Below are 20,249 nucleotides of genomic sequence, written 5' to 3' on the forward strand. Positions count from 1 at the left end.
ATCAGACCACGTGTCATTAGATTTGTCTCAATTTGGTCCCTATATTTTTAATTTGTCTCAATTTGGTCTCTATATTCTTATTTTGTCTTAATTTAGTCCTATTTTTTTAAAAAAACTAAACAATTTTGTTTCTCTCCAAGTTCAAACAAAATTTTATTTGTATATAAATCGTTACAAAAAAATTTATACAAATTATTTTTTTTATTAGAAAAATAAAAAAATTACAAACTAACATATGATACATTTTTATTTATATAGTAGNAAAGAAATCATTTAACCTAAATAATATGAATGAGTAACCTATAAAAGTTANCATCTCAATAATAAATATTTTTGTGAAGGTAATCTACACAAGTATAGTCTCAATACTTCCTCAACAATTCATAAAAAGTTTCTAGAATTAAATATTTCGATTTGAAATACATCATTACTAATAATTTGCTTAACAAAAACAAATATAAAGACAAAAATTTGGAAAATGTACATACCGTATTTTATTTGGGAAGGAACAAATTTTTTTAAATTTTTAAAATAATTAGGACTAAATTGAGACAAAATAAAAATACAAGGACCAAATTGGAACAAAATAAAAATACAGGGACCAAATTGAAACAAACGCAATGACACGTGGTTTGACAGTGACACATGGCACTGTCAGTGCCACCTCACACTGTCATTGCTACGTGGCACAATGTCAACTTAACATGTGGCAAATTTTATTTTTAAAAGAAAAAAATAAAAAATAAAAATAAAAATAATAAAAAATATATTTAAAAAATTCAAAAAAATCACGAGCTGACACGTGTCACCCTTTTTAAGAGTGTTAGTACGGAACTAACGACAGTGACCTAATTGCTTCAATGTTTCAAAAATAGGGACTCAATTGAGAAAAAGAAAAGTTGAGGGACCTAATTGAAAAAAAGTCACCGAAAATAGGGATTATCAGAATGATTAAACCTTAAAGAAATTGTCTCTCTTGAACCAAATGGCTGAGTCCTGTGAAAGCTTTAGTTTTATATAATTATTTTATCATCATCTATAAAACATTTTATTTTAGCAGTGTTATACCATTAAAAATGGGATTTTAGAATGTTGGTATATACTTTTTTTTCTTTCTGCATTCCAAAAATGTCTCATAAAATTTAGTAGGATATGTAAGAGGCAAAATACATGAATTGAATTTTCCACAGTCCTACCACTACCTTAGATTGTATAAATCTAATAAAAAAAAGTTTCAAAGCAGAACCTATTGAACCAGAATGACGGAACAATAGCCGTGTAAGGAAATTTCTGAATGACAAAGAGGTCCAACTTAATACAAAATTTCATTCTTTTTATAATAAGATGTAATTTTGTATTACATCTTAATTACAAGAGCACAGGAGACACATTTCACCACTCCATGGAGGTACACGTACAAAACAGGGAGGTGCAGGAAGAAACCACAATACCAAGAATAAAGTTACAAAGAAAGTGAGCCGCTCAAAACGAGCCCATCTTTTTCAGCTCCAGCTACATCATTGTAGTTTCCATTAATTCTTATACAACTATTGAATTACTTTTCTTAAAACTTATCTTAAAATTAAAAGCCTATTTAACATAAATTAAATATACAAAATTTTATATTAATTTTAAAATATTTGAATTTTTTCATATATTATATATTTATATATATTAAAATATAAATTATTTAATCATTATGTCATTATTATTTAATTTTAACAAAATTTTACATAAATAATCACGATCATATAAAATTAATGGGAGCCACATATTAACTTAGACACGTGTATGGCTAGTGATACAGGTTGGCATAAACGGTGCCAGCAAACCTATGGTGTGTGGTCGTAGATGAAAAAAAATGCTGCGATAAATAGTACAACTCTCTGGGTTCGTTTTGTATTAGTATTTTAATTTTTTTTTCCGGAAATTAAGAAATATAATATTGTTTTATTAGGTACAATAAGAAAAAGTAATAAATATTCCGTTAATATAAGGATGAACACTTAAGAAATACTTAATAGAAATTAAAAAAAAATAATTTATAGATTAGGTATAATTTTAATTATTAATATTGTTTCTGACTTTATATATAACAATTTTATAGCACCGTCTTTTCCTCTCTGTCTATGCATCTATATTTTGACTTTAAATATATAGACAAAGACAGAGAGAATATGTTTCTCGAATTTCATTGGTTACAGCAATGGAACGATAAGCGGCAACGTGTTTTCCCTATCTCAGAATTCAGTTCAAAGACGCAAAATATGTTTGTACCACTCAACGGTGATGCCAGTAACCATCTCTAAGACTTATAAATAGATTAATTAATAAAAAAGAAAACACATCTAGAACATAAGAAACATTCTTGGGCTAATTGAAATTTGAAAACAACGTTTGACAAATTATACAGACCTTCTTATCTTGGAGCACATATTAACGATTTCAAGATGCAGATTTGGATAGACATGGAACGCAATTGAAACAGTAAAAATGTTACTTTATACCTATGCTAACGTTGATTTGTGCTGGCAAGAAAACCTTTGATTTTACTAATCAATGTCACATTCCTAACAAATTAATATACTATATTTCAACCTTTTCTCCGTCCATTCTTCGGTCTCATCCATAATCACTCTAAGATGGGTCATCTACACATATTAAAATTTAATTAGATTACTGATGTCATGTCACTATTTTTTACTTAAATGATTTAATATATTTTTTAACAATTATATATTCGGACAAAATCATATAATGTCTCTAGTATTTGTACTTTTAACCTTTTTAATTATTTTTTACCTCTAGTGATTTTTTTAATATTAATAATTAATCACAATGAAAAGGAAATATAATATTTAAAGTAAAAATAAATCAGCTTACATAAGGTAATCAAACATATCGTAAATTGTTTTATATAGCTCGTCACGTTCATTTTTATAACAATTAAATAGTAAAAGGAAAATAGTCTAATTTTCGTTATTTTTTTTTTATGTGGATTGGTTTACAGCAAATTGAAAGAGATTATTAAGATATTAAAGAGTTCCCATTTAATTTGATTTTAATATAATTTGCTTAATTTTTGTTTTTTCTATTATTGTGTTGTGAGATTCGTTATCATACGTACCGTTCCTATCAAAAAAAATATTGGGAAGTTTTTTGCTGGACACAGTGAGAGTGATAAAACATGAGAGTTCAGTCTACTTTGTCAAAAATGGATCTTTGAACTGGCTTGCCAAAAATGTAAAAAAAAAAGAGTTTAAGTTTATTATTATTATTATATAAAGCTAATTTCAATTGATAAATTTAATTAAATAACCAAAAATATATTAAAATTATGTTTTAAGTTTTGTTTTAATATAAATTTACTATTAGTATTATAGGAATTAAATTTACAAAATAAACTAATTACAATGAATAACTTATCATTTTTACACACACTAAAAACTTTATAATATAACAAGTCGATGGGTTAATACTTATATATGAAGGATTATTTAATCACCTAATAGGTTCAACTATATTTTTTTAACTCAAATTCTAGTTAGGATTGGTTTTTATTTGATCCATTAAATAGATTAAAGTACATGATTTAATAAGATTCATTAAGTATTTTCATTTTTTAATAGTTCAATCTTATGTCTATTCGAGTAATATCTATATATTATAATTAATTTTGACATTTTGGTATTATGATTATTATTTATGATGAGGTATCATTTTATTATTATTAATTATTCTATTATTATTTAAACAATAAGTAATTAGTTGAATTAAGTAACTCTAGTGTCGCATTTTCAGGTTTAACTTTTATTATTGTTTAGGTAACTCGAACATTACGTTTGTGGGCTTATATTACCGTTTAGGTTTGATGCCACATTTGTGAATTTTGTTTATGTTACTACCTAAGTAACTTACGTTCTTTTAAGAACAAAACTATGATAAAACTTTAGTCTCGGAAGTTGATAATACTTTGGGAATGCGATGATTGATCCTAATGATGCCTCAACAATATTGGAATCGAAACATTGACATTATATGTGGGGTGAAAACTCTCATTGTCCTCGACTGGAGTGTTTGTTCCGTATACTCAATAATCATATATCATTTAGAAATTGCGATCAAATGAAGTTTAAATACTCATTCTTGTTTTTTATCTTTTGAAGAAACTGTGATGAAACTCTAATTTTTAAAACGAACAATATCTTATGATTAACATTATCGATGTAACAATAAATAAACCTGAGATCGAAACATTTTATCTAAATAAAATGATAAAATCATCCTTGACATGAAGAGTCACCTTTGTGTAAAATATTGGGAGCTACTATGCATATTACTCTTTCACCACATGTTAGCTTTGTGCAAGTTTCTATAACATTTTATTTGGAAGTTTTATGCTAACACGTTATTAACTAAATACAAAATTAATTTATAATATATAAATAAATATAAATTCATTAAATTGAGTGAAGTTTAAATTAGTATTTTAATTATTTTTATATCAAAATTAACTTCAAATATGTAATCAAAATGACTAACGAGGAAGTAATATTGCACTTTTCTTCCATAAAAGAAATATCAGGCATATATAGTTCCTGCATTTGTATTCACACACAATTACACTTAATTAATCCAAAATATTGACTTCACAGCCTCTTACTTTAATGTATGTATTCCCTGTCATCATATTTTCACACAGTATTGTGTCATTTCATTTATTATTAATTACTTTGACACTATAACAAGATATGTATTGTCTAGTCTGGCTAATTAAATAATTGTTAGACTATCTTAATGAGTTTTTTAATGTACGAAAAAATAGAAGTTGCATTATTGCTTCCTCGTTTCTAGAAATTATTTTTCCATTGACTTTTTACAGCAAGAATAAACTTTCGAGAAGAATACGCAATTCATCGTGATAAAGAGAGAAGAAGAAGAAGAATACGCAACTTGTGAGTAAGAAACAACAAAGATTTTGGTCGGTCGGTAATATTAAGGTGACCTTTCGTTTAACAGAAAAGTCTACCCGCGGGCAACAGAAAATGGAAGATGAAATTATGCAGAGAAAAATATTTTATGTTTTTATCTTTCTCTATCAGACATATGTACTACATCTCAATGTTATCTCTTTTAGTTCATCTAAATTATTATGCAGAGTGACTCATAAGGGCTGTTTGGTTGTCCATGGATGTATGTGACTGATGTTGAGATTTGGTTGCATCAGTAACAAATCGTAAAATAGTGAATTAACAATAATAATAATAATAATAATAATAATAAAAACAGCACTTAGACGTGGAATGACTCTTTTACCATAATGTTTTGTCCAGTTTAGGGAGACGAAGCAGAGTTGCCACTGATTGCTGGAGAGTGATTAGGAAATGAAATAAATAAATAAGTATATGCTCTTGTGATCGTGACTGCACCATTAATTTATCTAATATTATACCTTCTTATTTGCTGATTCACTCTCTAAATATGCCGTTTACACCATATCCTACAGATCTCCTATAAAATATATTCTTTCGAACAATATCCGACTAATCATAATCTTAATATTAAGTTGTAGGGACTCTACATTATAACATTCCTAAAATCTTAATCTTAATCATTTGTATTCTCCTCTATACTTATCTCAAATATATTAAGGATTTTATTATTTAAAATTTGTTATATTAAAAAATATTAAATATTAAAAGTCTATGATATTGGGAGAAGTTTAAAGAAGTTATTTTGTATAGTTCAAAAATATGTGGATAGGTAAGGTTTCCAACTTAAATATCAATAAACCTTAATTTGAGATTATGTCAAGGTGGTTCAATACATATGAAATCATATTTATTTGTTTTTATTTTTAAATTTTTTTAAATTGATTATTTGCAAATTATACGTGAACGGAATTGATTGTACGTGAATTATGTGAATCAGAGCAAAGAATCGATTTTGGTTCAATTATCATAGAAGATAATTGATGAACCAATTCTGAACTTTCAGTTCGCAACTTTTAAAGTTCATTCATCTTCTTCTTTAAAACTTCTTTCCAAACCAAAATCCATCACATATAAAGTCATATAGGTAATTTTGTTTTGGTTGATGTGACTTTCTTTCCCTCATTTTCATTTTTGCGAAGAATCTTATGAAAAGACTGCAAATCAGTGTTCACATTTCGCTTCAAAATCTCTCATAACTTTCACCATTAAAAATTCTCTCTATATATGCTAAATTCATGCTATAAGCTGCCTCACAATGATACATATTTTAATTAAAAGATACGAAGATTGAGTTAAATGTTAATTGAAAAGTACTTAGTCAACATATAATACTAATTAATGAGATGAGTCACATTCAATTGTATGAAAAGATTAGAAGTAAATATAAGATAATTTTAGTTCCATTGCAATTTGAATGTGGGGTCACGCATGTGGTGCAACTTGTAACATTGGTGGTACCATAAGATATATACTTGGTTTTGTCGCTAAGATGAACATAGACACATGCATACTCATACACATCAAAATCATGATCATGCTACTCATCTTTCATTTGTGAAACAAAGATAACTGGTGGGTCCTTGCTGTCTCATTTATTAGCCTTTAGCTCCGAGGCTGCTTACAATTTCATTTTCTTTTATTATTTACAAGAACTAATCCAACACCAATACTAAAATTCACAATAATTTCACATAATCTTCACTCAATCGAATTATATATCTAATATTTGATTAGACTGAAATTTAAATCTAATATGCTGTGTAATTAATTATTATCTGATAATACAACCTCGTAGAGCACAGGACACAGCGATGTCGGCGTTGCGATAAATTTTGAAAATAAAATAAAATAATACATCATGAAGTCAATTTTTGTGTGAACGGTATACATAATACATTTGACAAAAGATGGATATATGAATCTAAGGTAAAAAGGAAGGTGTCAATACTTTATGTGCTCCCCTAATGTTTAATTTCAAAATTCATCGTGGAATTAGATGTTCGTTTTACATACATTATATTTATAATATATTTTTTATTTTTATGACACCTGGACACTGACGAGGGCGGAAATAATCGTCGCTGCAAGAGGCACGAAATGCTAGAGACACAAACAAAGAACGGCTCCTGGCAAGTTGGGAGGGACACAAGGAAGAATCGAACAAATACCGGGATGAGACTGTATAGATATGAAACTATATGGTTGAAGGATAACTTAAAATGAATTGATTTAGTTATTCATATCAATAAATGTATTTGCTTTTGGATAGTTTAATCCATAAAAAACTTTATGATTAAATATAAGTAATTTAGGGATGAGTGACCTTTTGGAAATTACTTATATATTTATCTCAAAATAATACCTAATGATTTTGTTTATTAAAGGATAAAATTATTTAATTAAAATTTTCAACCAAAATAGTTACAAAAAACATGTTGATAAGTGTGAAAAACAGTTGTTTTTACATTTATAAATTATCTCAATCTTGTAATTATTTATGTTTTTACTCAGTGAAAAATTGTAATAGGAAGTAGATTGTTAAATAAATTATTGTTCAGGAAAAGATGTATAAATGGGAAGCTGTCAGCCAATACTCGCAGAGCGCAAGCAAATTAGAAGAGTCAGGAAAACAAAATTCGCACCATACTGTGCGCTGAGCGAATTATTTCAGAAAAGAGGACAAAAATTTAATATTCGCATAGCGCACCAAATAATGTGCGCTTAGCGAATTGCTCCAGAATACAAATTTAAAATTCGCAAAGCGCACCAGACTATATGCGCTAAGCGAATGACAACCGTTGAAGAGCAACCAGAAAATGAAATTCGCGCAGCGAATCTGCCTCTGTGCGCTGAGCGAATGGTGAAAGTTAATGAAAACTAACTGATTCTTAAAGAGACGTGAGAGACAGGCAGAGGGCATCTCAGGACATGAAAAAATAGAAAAACGCTCTAGAGAACTGGAGAAGATCGTTAGGAGACCCTTCAAGACATCAAGACTTCACTTTCTGCAAGGAATTGCTGTAAAGAGTACGTTTTATATGTCTAGGAGAGGCTAGTTTTTCTGTTCATTGGAATTGGTTGTATGACGATACATTAATGTAAATTTCCTGTACAATATATGTCTTTGTTCTTGTTCTTTTCTTGACTTGCTTTAGATTATAAAGTATAATTCTTTTTAAAGGTTCTTTTATACTGGAAAGTATTTTTAGCACCAGAAACGTAAGAAAAGAAACTAAAAGGAATGATGCTAGGAATAACTTCTGTACTTTTGGTCATTCTAAACATATGATTTTAATGCAAAATTATCCGTTGAATTAATTAAGGAATTAATAATTTAATAGATAATTTTAGAACTTGCTTTAAGGAATTAAATCAAGATAAGCTTATGTGAATGCTTGAACATAGAACGTATTTTATCAAGGATGTTACTGTAACGTGTTTCTTGTATTGTTTTGTGTATTTTAATGTTTAATTGAATTATAAAAGGAAGAATTTTCAGATGTTACACAAGTCCCTTGAGAGAACGATACTTTACTTATCCATTGTATTACTTGTAACGATTTGATGTTCTTGCCAAAAAGTTATCACATATTTTATTAAAAAACAAAATTACCTGATAAAAAAATGTCATCACTTTTATATAATGATTTGAACATTAATAGTAACCATGAAATTACACAAATCGATCTATCCTAAGAATCCATACTGTTATTACAAAATGAAATTTTTATTTTTATTATTCTTTCATTTATTAGATAGAAAAATGATTTAATAAGTATATAGTAAAATTTTAATTTCTTTTATTTAATATCAAGTTTTAAGAAATGAATATTTATATGTATTAATTGATTTATTTTTCTTGTAAATATATATTAATAATTAATAACAGCGCGTTTACTGAATAAAGTGGAAACAAAAATAACAGAAAATTATACGGGAGATAAAAATAAAAAAAAATTAACATAAAAAACTAATAGAAGGAAAATATTAAATGGAAAGTGTGAGGGAAAAATAGCGTGAAATTTGGAAAATTGAAAAAAATGCATAAATAAATAGGAGAGCGATGTTTAACCGAGAATAAGTGGTGGTGGAACCCGAAGCAGAATTTAGATAAGCGAAACCCAAGCCAGATATGTCTTGAGTCAGCAGCTAACGCCCACCGGATAAGTTCCATTTCCGTGTTTCCAAATCCAAACACTCCCAAACCACGACTTTATTTTATTCACTGTGGGCTCCACACACACTCTCTCTCTACCCTTCCTCTTATATATTAACAACCCTAACCCATTCCCTTCCCATATTCCAATCCCAATTCCCAAATCAAAACCTCTTCCAACCACAGCTTAACAGATCTTCGCGACTTCAACACTACCAAATATGATTTCTTCTGTGGCCTTTCAACCGTCTCTTCCCGCCGTTAACTTCTGCGGTAAAGCCGTGACCTCGCCGTCCTGTAAGGCCAGATCCCGCCCAATAGTCGCCTTCGCCACCGCTACCGCCACTGCAACCGAGGAAGCTCGATCTTCCTGGACGGAGAAACCACGCCCTTCGTATCTCAACTCCTCATGCTCTTCTCACTACGATATCCTCGGCATCCCCGCCGGTGCCTCCGCCCAGGAAATCAAGGCCGCGTACCGCCGGTTGGCCAGAATCTGCCACCCGGACGTGGCGGCGATCGACCGGAAAACTTCCTCGGCGGACGAATTCATGAAGATCCACGCCGCGTACTCCACTCTCTCGGATCCTGACAAACGCGCCAACTACGACCGGAGCCTATTCCGGCGACAACGGCCGCTGTCGACTGCGGCGGTGTTTTCTGGCTACACGCGCCGGAACTGGGAAACGGATCAGTGCTGGTAATGAGTCACTGAGTCGACTCGCCGAGGGAAAGTGAGAAGACGCGGTTATTGAAGCGCCTTTCCTTGCATATAAATTATTAATCACTAATTCGTAGTTAGTATATAATATCTACATAGGGTAGAATAGACGGCACTAGTACTCTGTACTACATGCCATTTGTAATATAAATTTTCATCAAATGACAAAAAAAAAAAACGAAAAGAGAATTCAAATGGTTATAACTTATACTCCAGTGCCCAATAAGTTCGTTAGCTTCTTTTATGAGTACAGGTTTATTTTTAATTAATTGACAATATCTAAGGTTTATAATTAATTAATCACAATCTGTTCCGGAAATTGAGAAAAGCAATAACATGGTAACATGATTGAGTATAGAAAGTTATTCTTTTGTATTTCCATTTTGCGGTGATCGAGATCTGTGATGTTGATGGGTTAGGGCGAGTTAACCTAAATCACAAACAATGTTAATTGGCACTTTCCGAAAACAAATTTGCTTGATTGCTGGCTTGGTATAGTGCATCCTACAAATTCGGATTCTTTGGTTGTTTCTATTTTTTGTATTAAAATAAAAAGTCAACAGCATTTGGCGTGTTCAGGAGTTGTTCACATAACTAAATGCTAGAAGCTCTAGGTTTCTAGAAGAAGAGGGTTACCGTGCCGTTAGTGCGATTCCACAGTCCGTTGATTAATTATTCGTTGATTTTTATTTATTTAATTTAAATTCCCGTCAATATACTTTTTTCATTTCCCTTTTTGAATCATCCAAACCAAACTCGCAACTTGCAACGCCCATGAGTGGACAACCCAAGAATGGTAGAGTTCGTGTTTCCATTGAAATTGTGAACCAAGGTTTTGTTTATTGTTTCTGTTCAATAATGTTTCCAAGTTAACATCAAAGCATGTGTTCGGTTGATTTAAAATTTGATGGTGTTCATGGACAACCATATCCGCCACAAAAGCATTGCATAAGTGGCATTAACGTTTATGATATTTAATGATACTATATTCAACCAACTGTTCTGGAAGGTTTTTTATTTAAACTTTGTCTGTTTTCACTTTTCTTAATCAGCTAATACATTATTGTCACTGCATGTGCCCAGACCCCTGGGGTTAGCATTACTGTCACGGGTTATTTTTAATTTTTCTCTTTTGTAACACATTATACATTATTGATAATTGATAAATAACTTTCACAATCAGAAAAAACAAGGATAATAAGAGATTGTCTAGTTCTCGTTAAAACATAATTCTTCTGTTTAAAATGTTAAAATTTGCCATCTTAAATTTTACAAATAGGATGAATGGAAGGTCGAAACTAACATTGGAAACATGTCTATAACTAAATTCTGAATCACAAATCATGACAATGACTTTAAGTATTTAAAATTTAAAATTATAAGGTTTTTGAAGTGTGATGACTTCAAATTAGAATGTTCGAGTTTCTAGATGAGAATTTCTTTGGATAAAGAGTTATAACTATTGAAAATTTATATCATTTACAAGATTCAGAAATATTGTTTATATAGTAATGTTGTATCAAATCAAGTATTCGTCTCAGCAACTTAAATCATGGATTCACATTAATAAGATATTGTCGATTTTGAGTTAAGTCCTCGCAGATTTATTTTTTATACTACTCCAAAAGGCCTCTTACCAATGGAGGTATTTTATGTGATATAAACTAATATCTATGTCTTGTTTTATTCGATGTGGGACTTTGTTTGTATCCAATAGTTAATGTGTTGGTTCACTCATAAAAATATAACTATCATATTGGCACGAGACGAGGGAAAGAAGAAACATTATAAATGAAGAAAAATCACAGAAAAAAAAAAGGAGAGAGAAGACATGATTTAGACATTAGAGAGAAATATCAGTTAAGCTAAAGACAAGTGCCTTCCATCTAAGTTTCTATCTAAGCTTAGGTGGGAACAATCTTAAATTCCCAATACCCAAGTATGATTTATAATTTTAGTAGTCATGATTCTGAATGCGACCATCTATCACAATGAAGTAAATAATTATTATTTTTTACATTTGAATAATAGAATAAACTATATTATTTTAATCATTTTCAATGAGATAATAACATGTTTGGGTTTAGTTTAATAGAAACTATTATTTTAAAAATAAATTAAAATTAAATTTTAAAATAATAATTACTATGTAAATTACAATTTTAATTCTTTTATTATTCATTTATAAATTTATTCATATTTGTTTTAAATTATTTTTTAAACAATTTATAACTCTCTTTAACATTTGAAAGTAGAATTTCCTCTCTTTTTTCCTTAATTATATAGCATGATTAGGTAAAGATTAATCTTATTTGATTAAAAAGAAATTATAGAGTAAATTTATTTTATTGTATAATCTTCTTTCTAGTCTTTTTCGAGTTTAAGTTGGAAATTTTGATTCTGATGGACTTTATGAAATGAAGAGATTATATCAATTTTTTACTTTAGATATTTGAGATATTTTTTTTAAGAGATGGGAGCTCTTGCACACTTTTTTTTAAACATAAAATTCATGTGATTTTGAAAACAATAATTAACTAAGTAAGAATATGTTGTAAAGTCTAATCTAAGTTGAAATTAAATGTATTGAAGTTAATGTTGTATATAGTTAATCTAGTCAATTTAGATTTTTGAGTTCTTGATTAACATATTTGTGAAGAATTAGAAATTGTTTATGTTTTCATAAGGTTGAGTATATTATGTGAAGAATCGTCAAACTTCTTTTAACAAAGACTCCTTACTTTTTAAACCGAGATATTATAGGTTCATGTCTCTTTAAGACAGAAAGATGGTGTGTTTGCAAAAGACACTTTGACACCCAAGTAAGTCACGTGCTTGAAATGGTCCACTTACCTCATGAGCAAGTATTTTAATCCAGATTCTACTAAGTTACAAAGTATTACGCTATTAACATTTGTAATCTAAAAGGTTGTAGGATTGGTCGGCTTGTGGTCAGATAATGATGGTCATTTGTGGTGTGGTAGCAGTAGTCATACATACTGACTTGTGACCAGGTAGTTCATCACTAACTTTGATAGGCGATACATGATTCTGGTAAGTGACACTTAGTCTTTGGCATGTGATACCTAGTCTTAGTAGGCAACACATAAGCATCGACAGGTAACATATAACTCTCGATAACCAACGCATAGACTTCAACAAGCAACATATAAACCTTAGTAGGCAGCGTATAAGTCTTAGAAGACAACATAGAATCCTCTATAGGCAACATATAGGCCTCAACAAACTTAAATGACATCTTATTGGTCATGAAAAAATTAAGCATGGATAAATTTCTTTGTGATAATTTCTTTAAAAAAAATTGTGTCATTTTAAATGACTCTTAAATGATGAACTTGATAAGTTTTAAAGTTGAAAAGAGTTTGATGAATGTTATCAGTTATAATATGTTCTATTAATGATAAGTTATGAATTTCATACTATAATTGATGATAAATTATTAGTTAATAATGGACTTTTATGATTTATGTCTTATTGATATGAATAATATTTGATATGCGTTAGTAGTTATCATTTAATATTTATGTCTAATGCAATTATTAAATTAAAAAATTGAATGTGATATTTAGTTTTAAAAATATTGTAAGTCAAATATATGAAAGTATCGCATTATTTACCAATAAAGGTTTTTTATACGTTAAATTGAAGATGAAAATCACTCGTACTCATCTACAAATATAAAAACCACTTTATCATTTGTGGTTAAACAAATGATCTATTATATTATCATATTGAATTGTTGATAAGCATTTAATGTTTATTATGATTATTTATGCGGTATTTATATTATATATTTAATTGATTCAATTAACTTGTACAGATCGTATAAATCACCAATCCCTTTATATAATAAACATGATATTACTTTCAATATGTAAACTTATTAATATTATGAATTTGTAAGTTATTTTTTTTTATATATGTTTCATCTTACTTACCTCTTCTAAACTCGAAATTCTTACAAAATAATAAAATAATACTTTTACACTCAATTTTAATAATGTTTATATTTTTATTATTAAAAATATTATCAATATCCATTCCATGCTTTCAAAACTTTAAATATGAAAAAATATAAAGTATAAATAAATAGAAAATCAGATAAACCTTGAAATCTAATTAAATAAATAATAAAAATTTAAATAACATGATATTATAAAGAAAAAACTTACACATATAGTGTATCCGTGTCTCATGTATTGATTTTTTAAAATAGTAATAAATATATTGCAATTTATTTTATTTTATTTTATTTATATCATATTTGGTAGTATTCATTAATTGAATATAAATAAAATAAAAATGTAAGTAATATGTTTCATTTTATTATTGCGATTATTATTATTATTATTTATTTTTATGTTTTATTTGCCTCCAACCTGAAAGTGCAAAAACTCAATACGTCACCGATAATTATTCTAGAAAGAAATTGAGAAATTGTGAAAGAAGTAAAAAGGAATTATTATTATTAATTTTTCCTCCTCGTGGTGTGACTTTTGAGCATGTTTGGAAAATAATATAATTATTGGGTTGTAATCATATGTCGTATCTGCATTGCTTCTAGAAAGAAGATACTATCAATGAAGCATTGTGATGGGACAACGAACATATCCTTTTCCATCCTGCAGTGGACTACAGTGCAACCATAAAAATCACATATGAGAGAGAAAATAAGCTTCTAGATGCATAAAGCTTCTAGATACATATCAGGCTGCTACAACACAAAGGAACCTCTTTTCAATATTTGGGTTTCCGGAAGTTAAATTTTAGACAAGTTATTAAGAATTACATAATTAAAATAATTATTTTATGTGGAAGTATAGCGTTTGTCTTCATATATTCTCAATAAAAATATTCTTATTTAATATAATATTTTTTTGTATATTTTTCTTATAAAAACTATAGAATTCTTTTATAAAATTTTAATAGCAAAATTTGAAAAAAAAAACTATCAAATTAACTATTTATTTTCATACTAGTTTCTACTTATAACTTTTTTATATGATTCCATGTGAGATTGTGGTGAACATAAATCAATATATTCTTCTTTTATCAAAATTTTATATATAAAGAGATTTATAACATATGATTTACTATTTTTTCATGCTGTAAAATAAATATTTAATTAGTGGCAAATTTGTTAGTTTGACTGATTATTGTTATTAATAGTTTGTATAAACTTATTAATGATGACAATCTTTTCTTATTCAATAATTTATTAACAGAAACTTTTAATTCACTCCTATTCAAGATGGTATTCAACTTATATAATCTATCACACTTGTATTCACAAAGTGATTATAAAAAAAATACAATTCTAAATTCTTTCCAAAAACACAACACACGATGTTGATTTTGATCATCATGTCAAATTGTTCATCTTCTCTCTTTATTAGAATCTCAACTTTAATGTTGTGATTGAGAATTATGCAAAACAAAAAATAATTTCTTTAAGTTGAAACAAACTTAGAGATAATAAATATAAAAGCACGTAGTTTCATACTTCAAAGTCTAGGTCTATGAATACTCAATACAAATATTATTATATGGATTAGCCCGTCATTGAATCACTTAGGCTACAAGTTATGCAGGACAAACTTAAGCAGGTTAAAATACTTAGTCTCTCCCGTACCTTTTTTTGCGGATAGGTCCACATGGTCCATCTTGCATTGTCATCCTTAAACCCATTAGGTATTTTTTTGTGAATGTTAGGGGTGACAAAATGGGTCAACCCAACCCGTTTAAGTCCAATTCGATTTTGCTTGCCAAAAATTGGAAGAATGGGGTTGGCTCACCACATACTAACAATTGACTTTTACAACCTGACCCATCAAGCTGCTAGGCTAGCGGGATGGCAGAATTGGTGAGTTGAAACAGGTTCATATTGAACTGTCAAGTGGGTTGTCGGATTACATTTGAATAATTTATCACTTGTTTGAATATAACATCATTGCTTTCATTTAAATTCCCATTAAATATTAAAACATGTTCATACATAAAATAATTTATCACTTCTTTGAACATAACATCCCTAACGAGTTGGTGGGTCGGACTCACCTAACAAGTTGGTGGGTTGGGCGGGATAATGACAAGTTTATTACATTTAGATTTTTTTAATGATGTCTGACTATTAAGATGGCTTGTTGGGTTGGTGGGCTAACATGTTGGACTATATCAAAATAAGTTACTTAAATTTATTTTTTTAATGATGACATGTTTATCCAAATGGCCAATTCGACTAATCGAACTTACCTGTTGGGCTGACCAAACTAATATGTAGGATTGGTCGGAGTGACTTTTGTCACTCCTTTTGAATGTGTATTATTGAGGAAAGATAATCATAAATTATTTATAAGAGAAAAGAAAAGTAGAGAAAAATGTGTATTATTGAGGAAAGATAATCATAAATTATTTATAAGAGAAAAGAAAAGTAGAGAAAAAAATAAATAAATATTTTTAAGTTAGTTAAAATTATGCATAATTTTACTTTTCTTTTTCTGTTTGACCATGGATGATAATAAAGAAGCAAAACATACGCAAAATTTTTCATTCATATTCTTAATATACTAATTATAAAAATTTATTGATATTGCTTTATCTGGTTTTAGAAGTATTGAGAATTATACTGGTAGATTTCCATAAAATTCTTTATTACATTATTTCAAATATTTAATTTAAATATTCTTTTACCAAAGATATCCAATATTCATTACGTCATAATTTAATTTTATTGTAGTGTTAATAATTATTATTAGTATGAGGAGTTTCCGAAAAATCAATTGCAGTAATATTTGAGTTATTGTTAAATGGACACATGGGTTAAATAAATTCATGGTGACTTTAATTCATTGAAGTGTTGAATTTTGTAGATTTAAGAACTAACCATTATCTGAAACTGCTAATTAGCAACCAAAATCCGTTCAAAAATACTTACTTCCACTGTTTTGAAGAGTCCAACACTCCACTAATAAAAGAAAACGACTCACGAGAGCCCATTGTAAGTGTGAGTCCATGAAAAAAAAAACATTACTTCCATCAAATTTATGTATTTATTTTAAATGTTCATGTCACTATATAAATTTATATTTTAAAACAATGAAATAAAATAAAAGAAAAAGGTATTATTTTTAGTTTCCGTCAAAAAACCTTAAAAACATTTTTTTTCAACTTTTATTATCCATAATAAGTTCGAATAATAAGTTCACATAGTTAATTCACAAAGTATTAACATTGAACCCAATGTTATCATAGTATACTTAAATCCAACGCTTTTCAACAAACATTAATTCCATAATCATAATTTTTTTCAAAAAATGTCAATCTAATTATCATAAAAATTTCAACAACAAAAAAAAAAATCCAATAACCTTATATTTTACGTTCACTTTATTCATACATTTTTAATAAACATCAATTCAATAATCACATGTTTCCATTCAATTTACTCATATTATTTCAATAAAATAACAAATAAAACAATCGCTGAATCAACATTTCGCAGAAATTTAAACAAAGTAAAATACATAAAAAAAACAAATAAATATTGCCTGTGAAAAAAATTCTATCAACAAAACGAAATTCTCCAAAAGTTTAAAAAAAAAATTGAAATTCTTATGAAGTTAAATGTGTTGCTATATTATTATGCTGTCTATATACTTCTACACAACTTAGAATTAGAACAATGTCTCATTTCTTTAAATAAAAAATACCACTATACTTAGCATCCAATCCAATTAGGGAAGAATAGTTCAATTTTAACAAAGGAAAAGCTTCCCTATATATTTTTAATCAATGAATAATTAACTGAAAGTTATTTTTAACGAGAAACCAAACTTCTCATTATACCATATTTTATGATTAACATACCAATATTTTTCTGCATAATTATTTATCCTTAACCATGACAATACACTCCATCCAAGTATCATATTTCAAATGTATCTCAATTTTAAAATAATTCAACACACTAAAAGTATTACAAATTCAATAACCAAAACATAATTTTAACCCATTGGCTTCTACTTATATAAAAACTCAGTCATTATTAACTACATTCAAATAGGGTTCACGTAACAATAATTTCTCAAGATATATCTTACTCATGTAGTCGAATTTTTATATGCATACAAAATCAAAAACCAGCTCTAATAAATTTTAGCTTACAAATTAAATTTTCGAGTTTTGAATTAAATTTTAGCTTCTCTTGCTTGTTTAAATGCAACTTGTTATGAAAAAAAGTTATTTATGATCTCATGAGTACTCCAAAAGACCTTGAAAACTTCCAAATATTAAAAAAAACTAAAAATATTAATATTCAACATTAGTACTAACTTATTTGTTGAAAGTCCTACCTCGACTAGAGATAAGACCAAATTATAATATATAAAAGTACAAATCTCACCTTACAAGGAGTTTGGTTAAGTCCATTTTCTAATATACTGTCAGAGTCATGTTGAATTAGACCTTAAACCCACTTTCTAATATTATTCTAATAGAGAGTAACTAAGCTACAAAGGAACATAAAATTTACCCAAAATCAACATTTTTTTTTGTTTTACTATTCATTGCCAAGATGTAATATGGCCATGAAAAATATGAGCAAGAAAGTTAGAGAGGAGTAAAGTAGGTTTAAAGAGATAAAATAATACATCACATGAAAAATGAATTGTTTTCAAACAATTCAATAACCTTTTTATATTTTCTCTATTCAATTCAATTACTTTCTCATAAATATAAATAAACTAGATTACAAGGACTAAAATCCTTATTTGCTCCTAAATCGTTTGAATTATTCAATTAAATATTTAATTTTTATTTAGTTTAATTATATTTTTATATTTGCAAAAATAATTCAAATTTTTTGTGTTAGATTAATGTCAATGTCGTGTTTATATATATATATATATATATATATATATATATATATATATATATATCATATTTCCTGTATTTTTAATTTAACTTCTATTAAGATTTTGTTTTTTTTATCACCTATCAAGTCATTATTGTGTTATGTAACAATGATAGTGACAGTGTTATGTCATAGTGTTGATATAACATATTAATGTTAATATCACATGACAATGTCATATATTTAATTTTGTCTCTACATTTTAAATTTTGACTCAATTAAGGTCTAGATTTTTTTTAGTTAAACAATATTTTCTCTCTCTAAAATGGAACCAAATTAAGTCTAATTATAACGTATATAAACATGCTAAAATAATTTTTTATAATTTATATATCAAATTACTTAACCTAAGTATTTAAATTAATTTTACATTTAAAATTTTCAATTTTAATAAAAAAATTATCTATTTTAAACATGTAATTTTTTAGAATATAAAAAATGTAAATTTAGGGTGACAATTTTAATTTAACATTTTTTACATTTATCACATTAAATATATAAATAAGCTAACAAAGATGTAAAATATATTATATTTAAAGATACAAATGTATTTTTCACATTAAATTTATAAATAAGCTAACAAAGGAAAATACATTTTTTGAAATTATTTCAAACATTAAAATTTAAAAATTACAAGTTTCATTTTACCTTTATGTTTTTAATATTTAAAAAAATTAAAATGGGTATTTTAAAATTTAAATTAAAAATGAAAATTAACTTTAATATTTAGGTGGAGTGGTTTGATGTTTAAATGTTAAAAAATTAATTTCACACACATGTGTAAGGGCCCTGTTATTTTAAAGCCAATGGGGCCTTTGCAAAATGCCGCAGCCCAACAAACCCTAGGCCACTTGAGCCTTAGAGGAGGGGGATTTAGTTTTCAGGAACTACTTTGCCATTCTGCAGAATCTCACTCTCTCTCTAAGAACCCTAACCCTAATTCCTCTGTCTTCTCTCTACCATTTCAGAAAATTGAGCCAACCAATCTCTAATTTCTTGCTGCCAAATTACTCCTGGTGCGAAGAGCTTCAAATCCCACCGAATATTTCTTCGTTTCGTTCGGTAAGTAAATTTTCCCTCTTCTCCTTCTTCACTGTTCATGTTCAAGATTTTATCTTTTTCTGATTCCTGAACTCGGTTTTTGTCTTTTCGTTCTCATTTTTATTCTAGCTCAAAAAGGGCTAAAATCCATCACTCGTTCGATTATCCGTAAGTTCCTCTGTGTCCTAACTGATAGGGGCACTCTAAAAGCTTGGGTTGAGCTTGCTGCTGTGTATTTCCAGGTAAGGGGAGCTTTAATTATATAAATATAGTTTATTTGAATTTTTATGGTTTGATTGGAGTTTATACTATGGTATGTTAAACTGTTTTTGTGAATAAATGAATCTGTTGTTGTCTTGTAACTATAGTATTTTTTGGTGCATATATATATATATATATATATAT

The 20,249-nt window shown here is 27.9% G+C and overlaps 1 protein-coding gene across 1 annotated transcript; it reads left to right on the top strand.

Annotated features, from left to right (window-relative positions):
• Window positions 1-9,275: 9,275 nt before the first annotated feature.
• Window positions 9,276-10,079, top strand: LOC106777082 (chaperone protein dnaJ 11, chloroplastic). Its single transcript, XM_014664600.2, has one exon. The coding sequence runs from the start codon at window positions 9,372-9,374 to the stop codon at window positions 9,852-9,854; it is 483 nt and encodes a 160-aa protein (XP_014520086.1). The 5' UTR covers window positions 9,276-9,371; the 3' UTR covers window positions 9,855-10,079.
• The last annotated feature ends 10,170 nt before the right edge of the window (window positions 10,080-20,249 follow it).

The sequence above is a fragment of the Vigna radiata genome, chromosome 11, assembly GCF_000741045.1.
Source record: "Vigna radiata var. radiata cultivar VC1973A chromosome 11, Vradiata_ver6, whole genome shotgun sequence".
Lineage (NCBI taxonomy): Eukaryota > Viridiplantae > Streptophyta > Magnoliopsida > Fabales > Fabaceae > Vigna > Vigna radiata.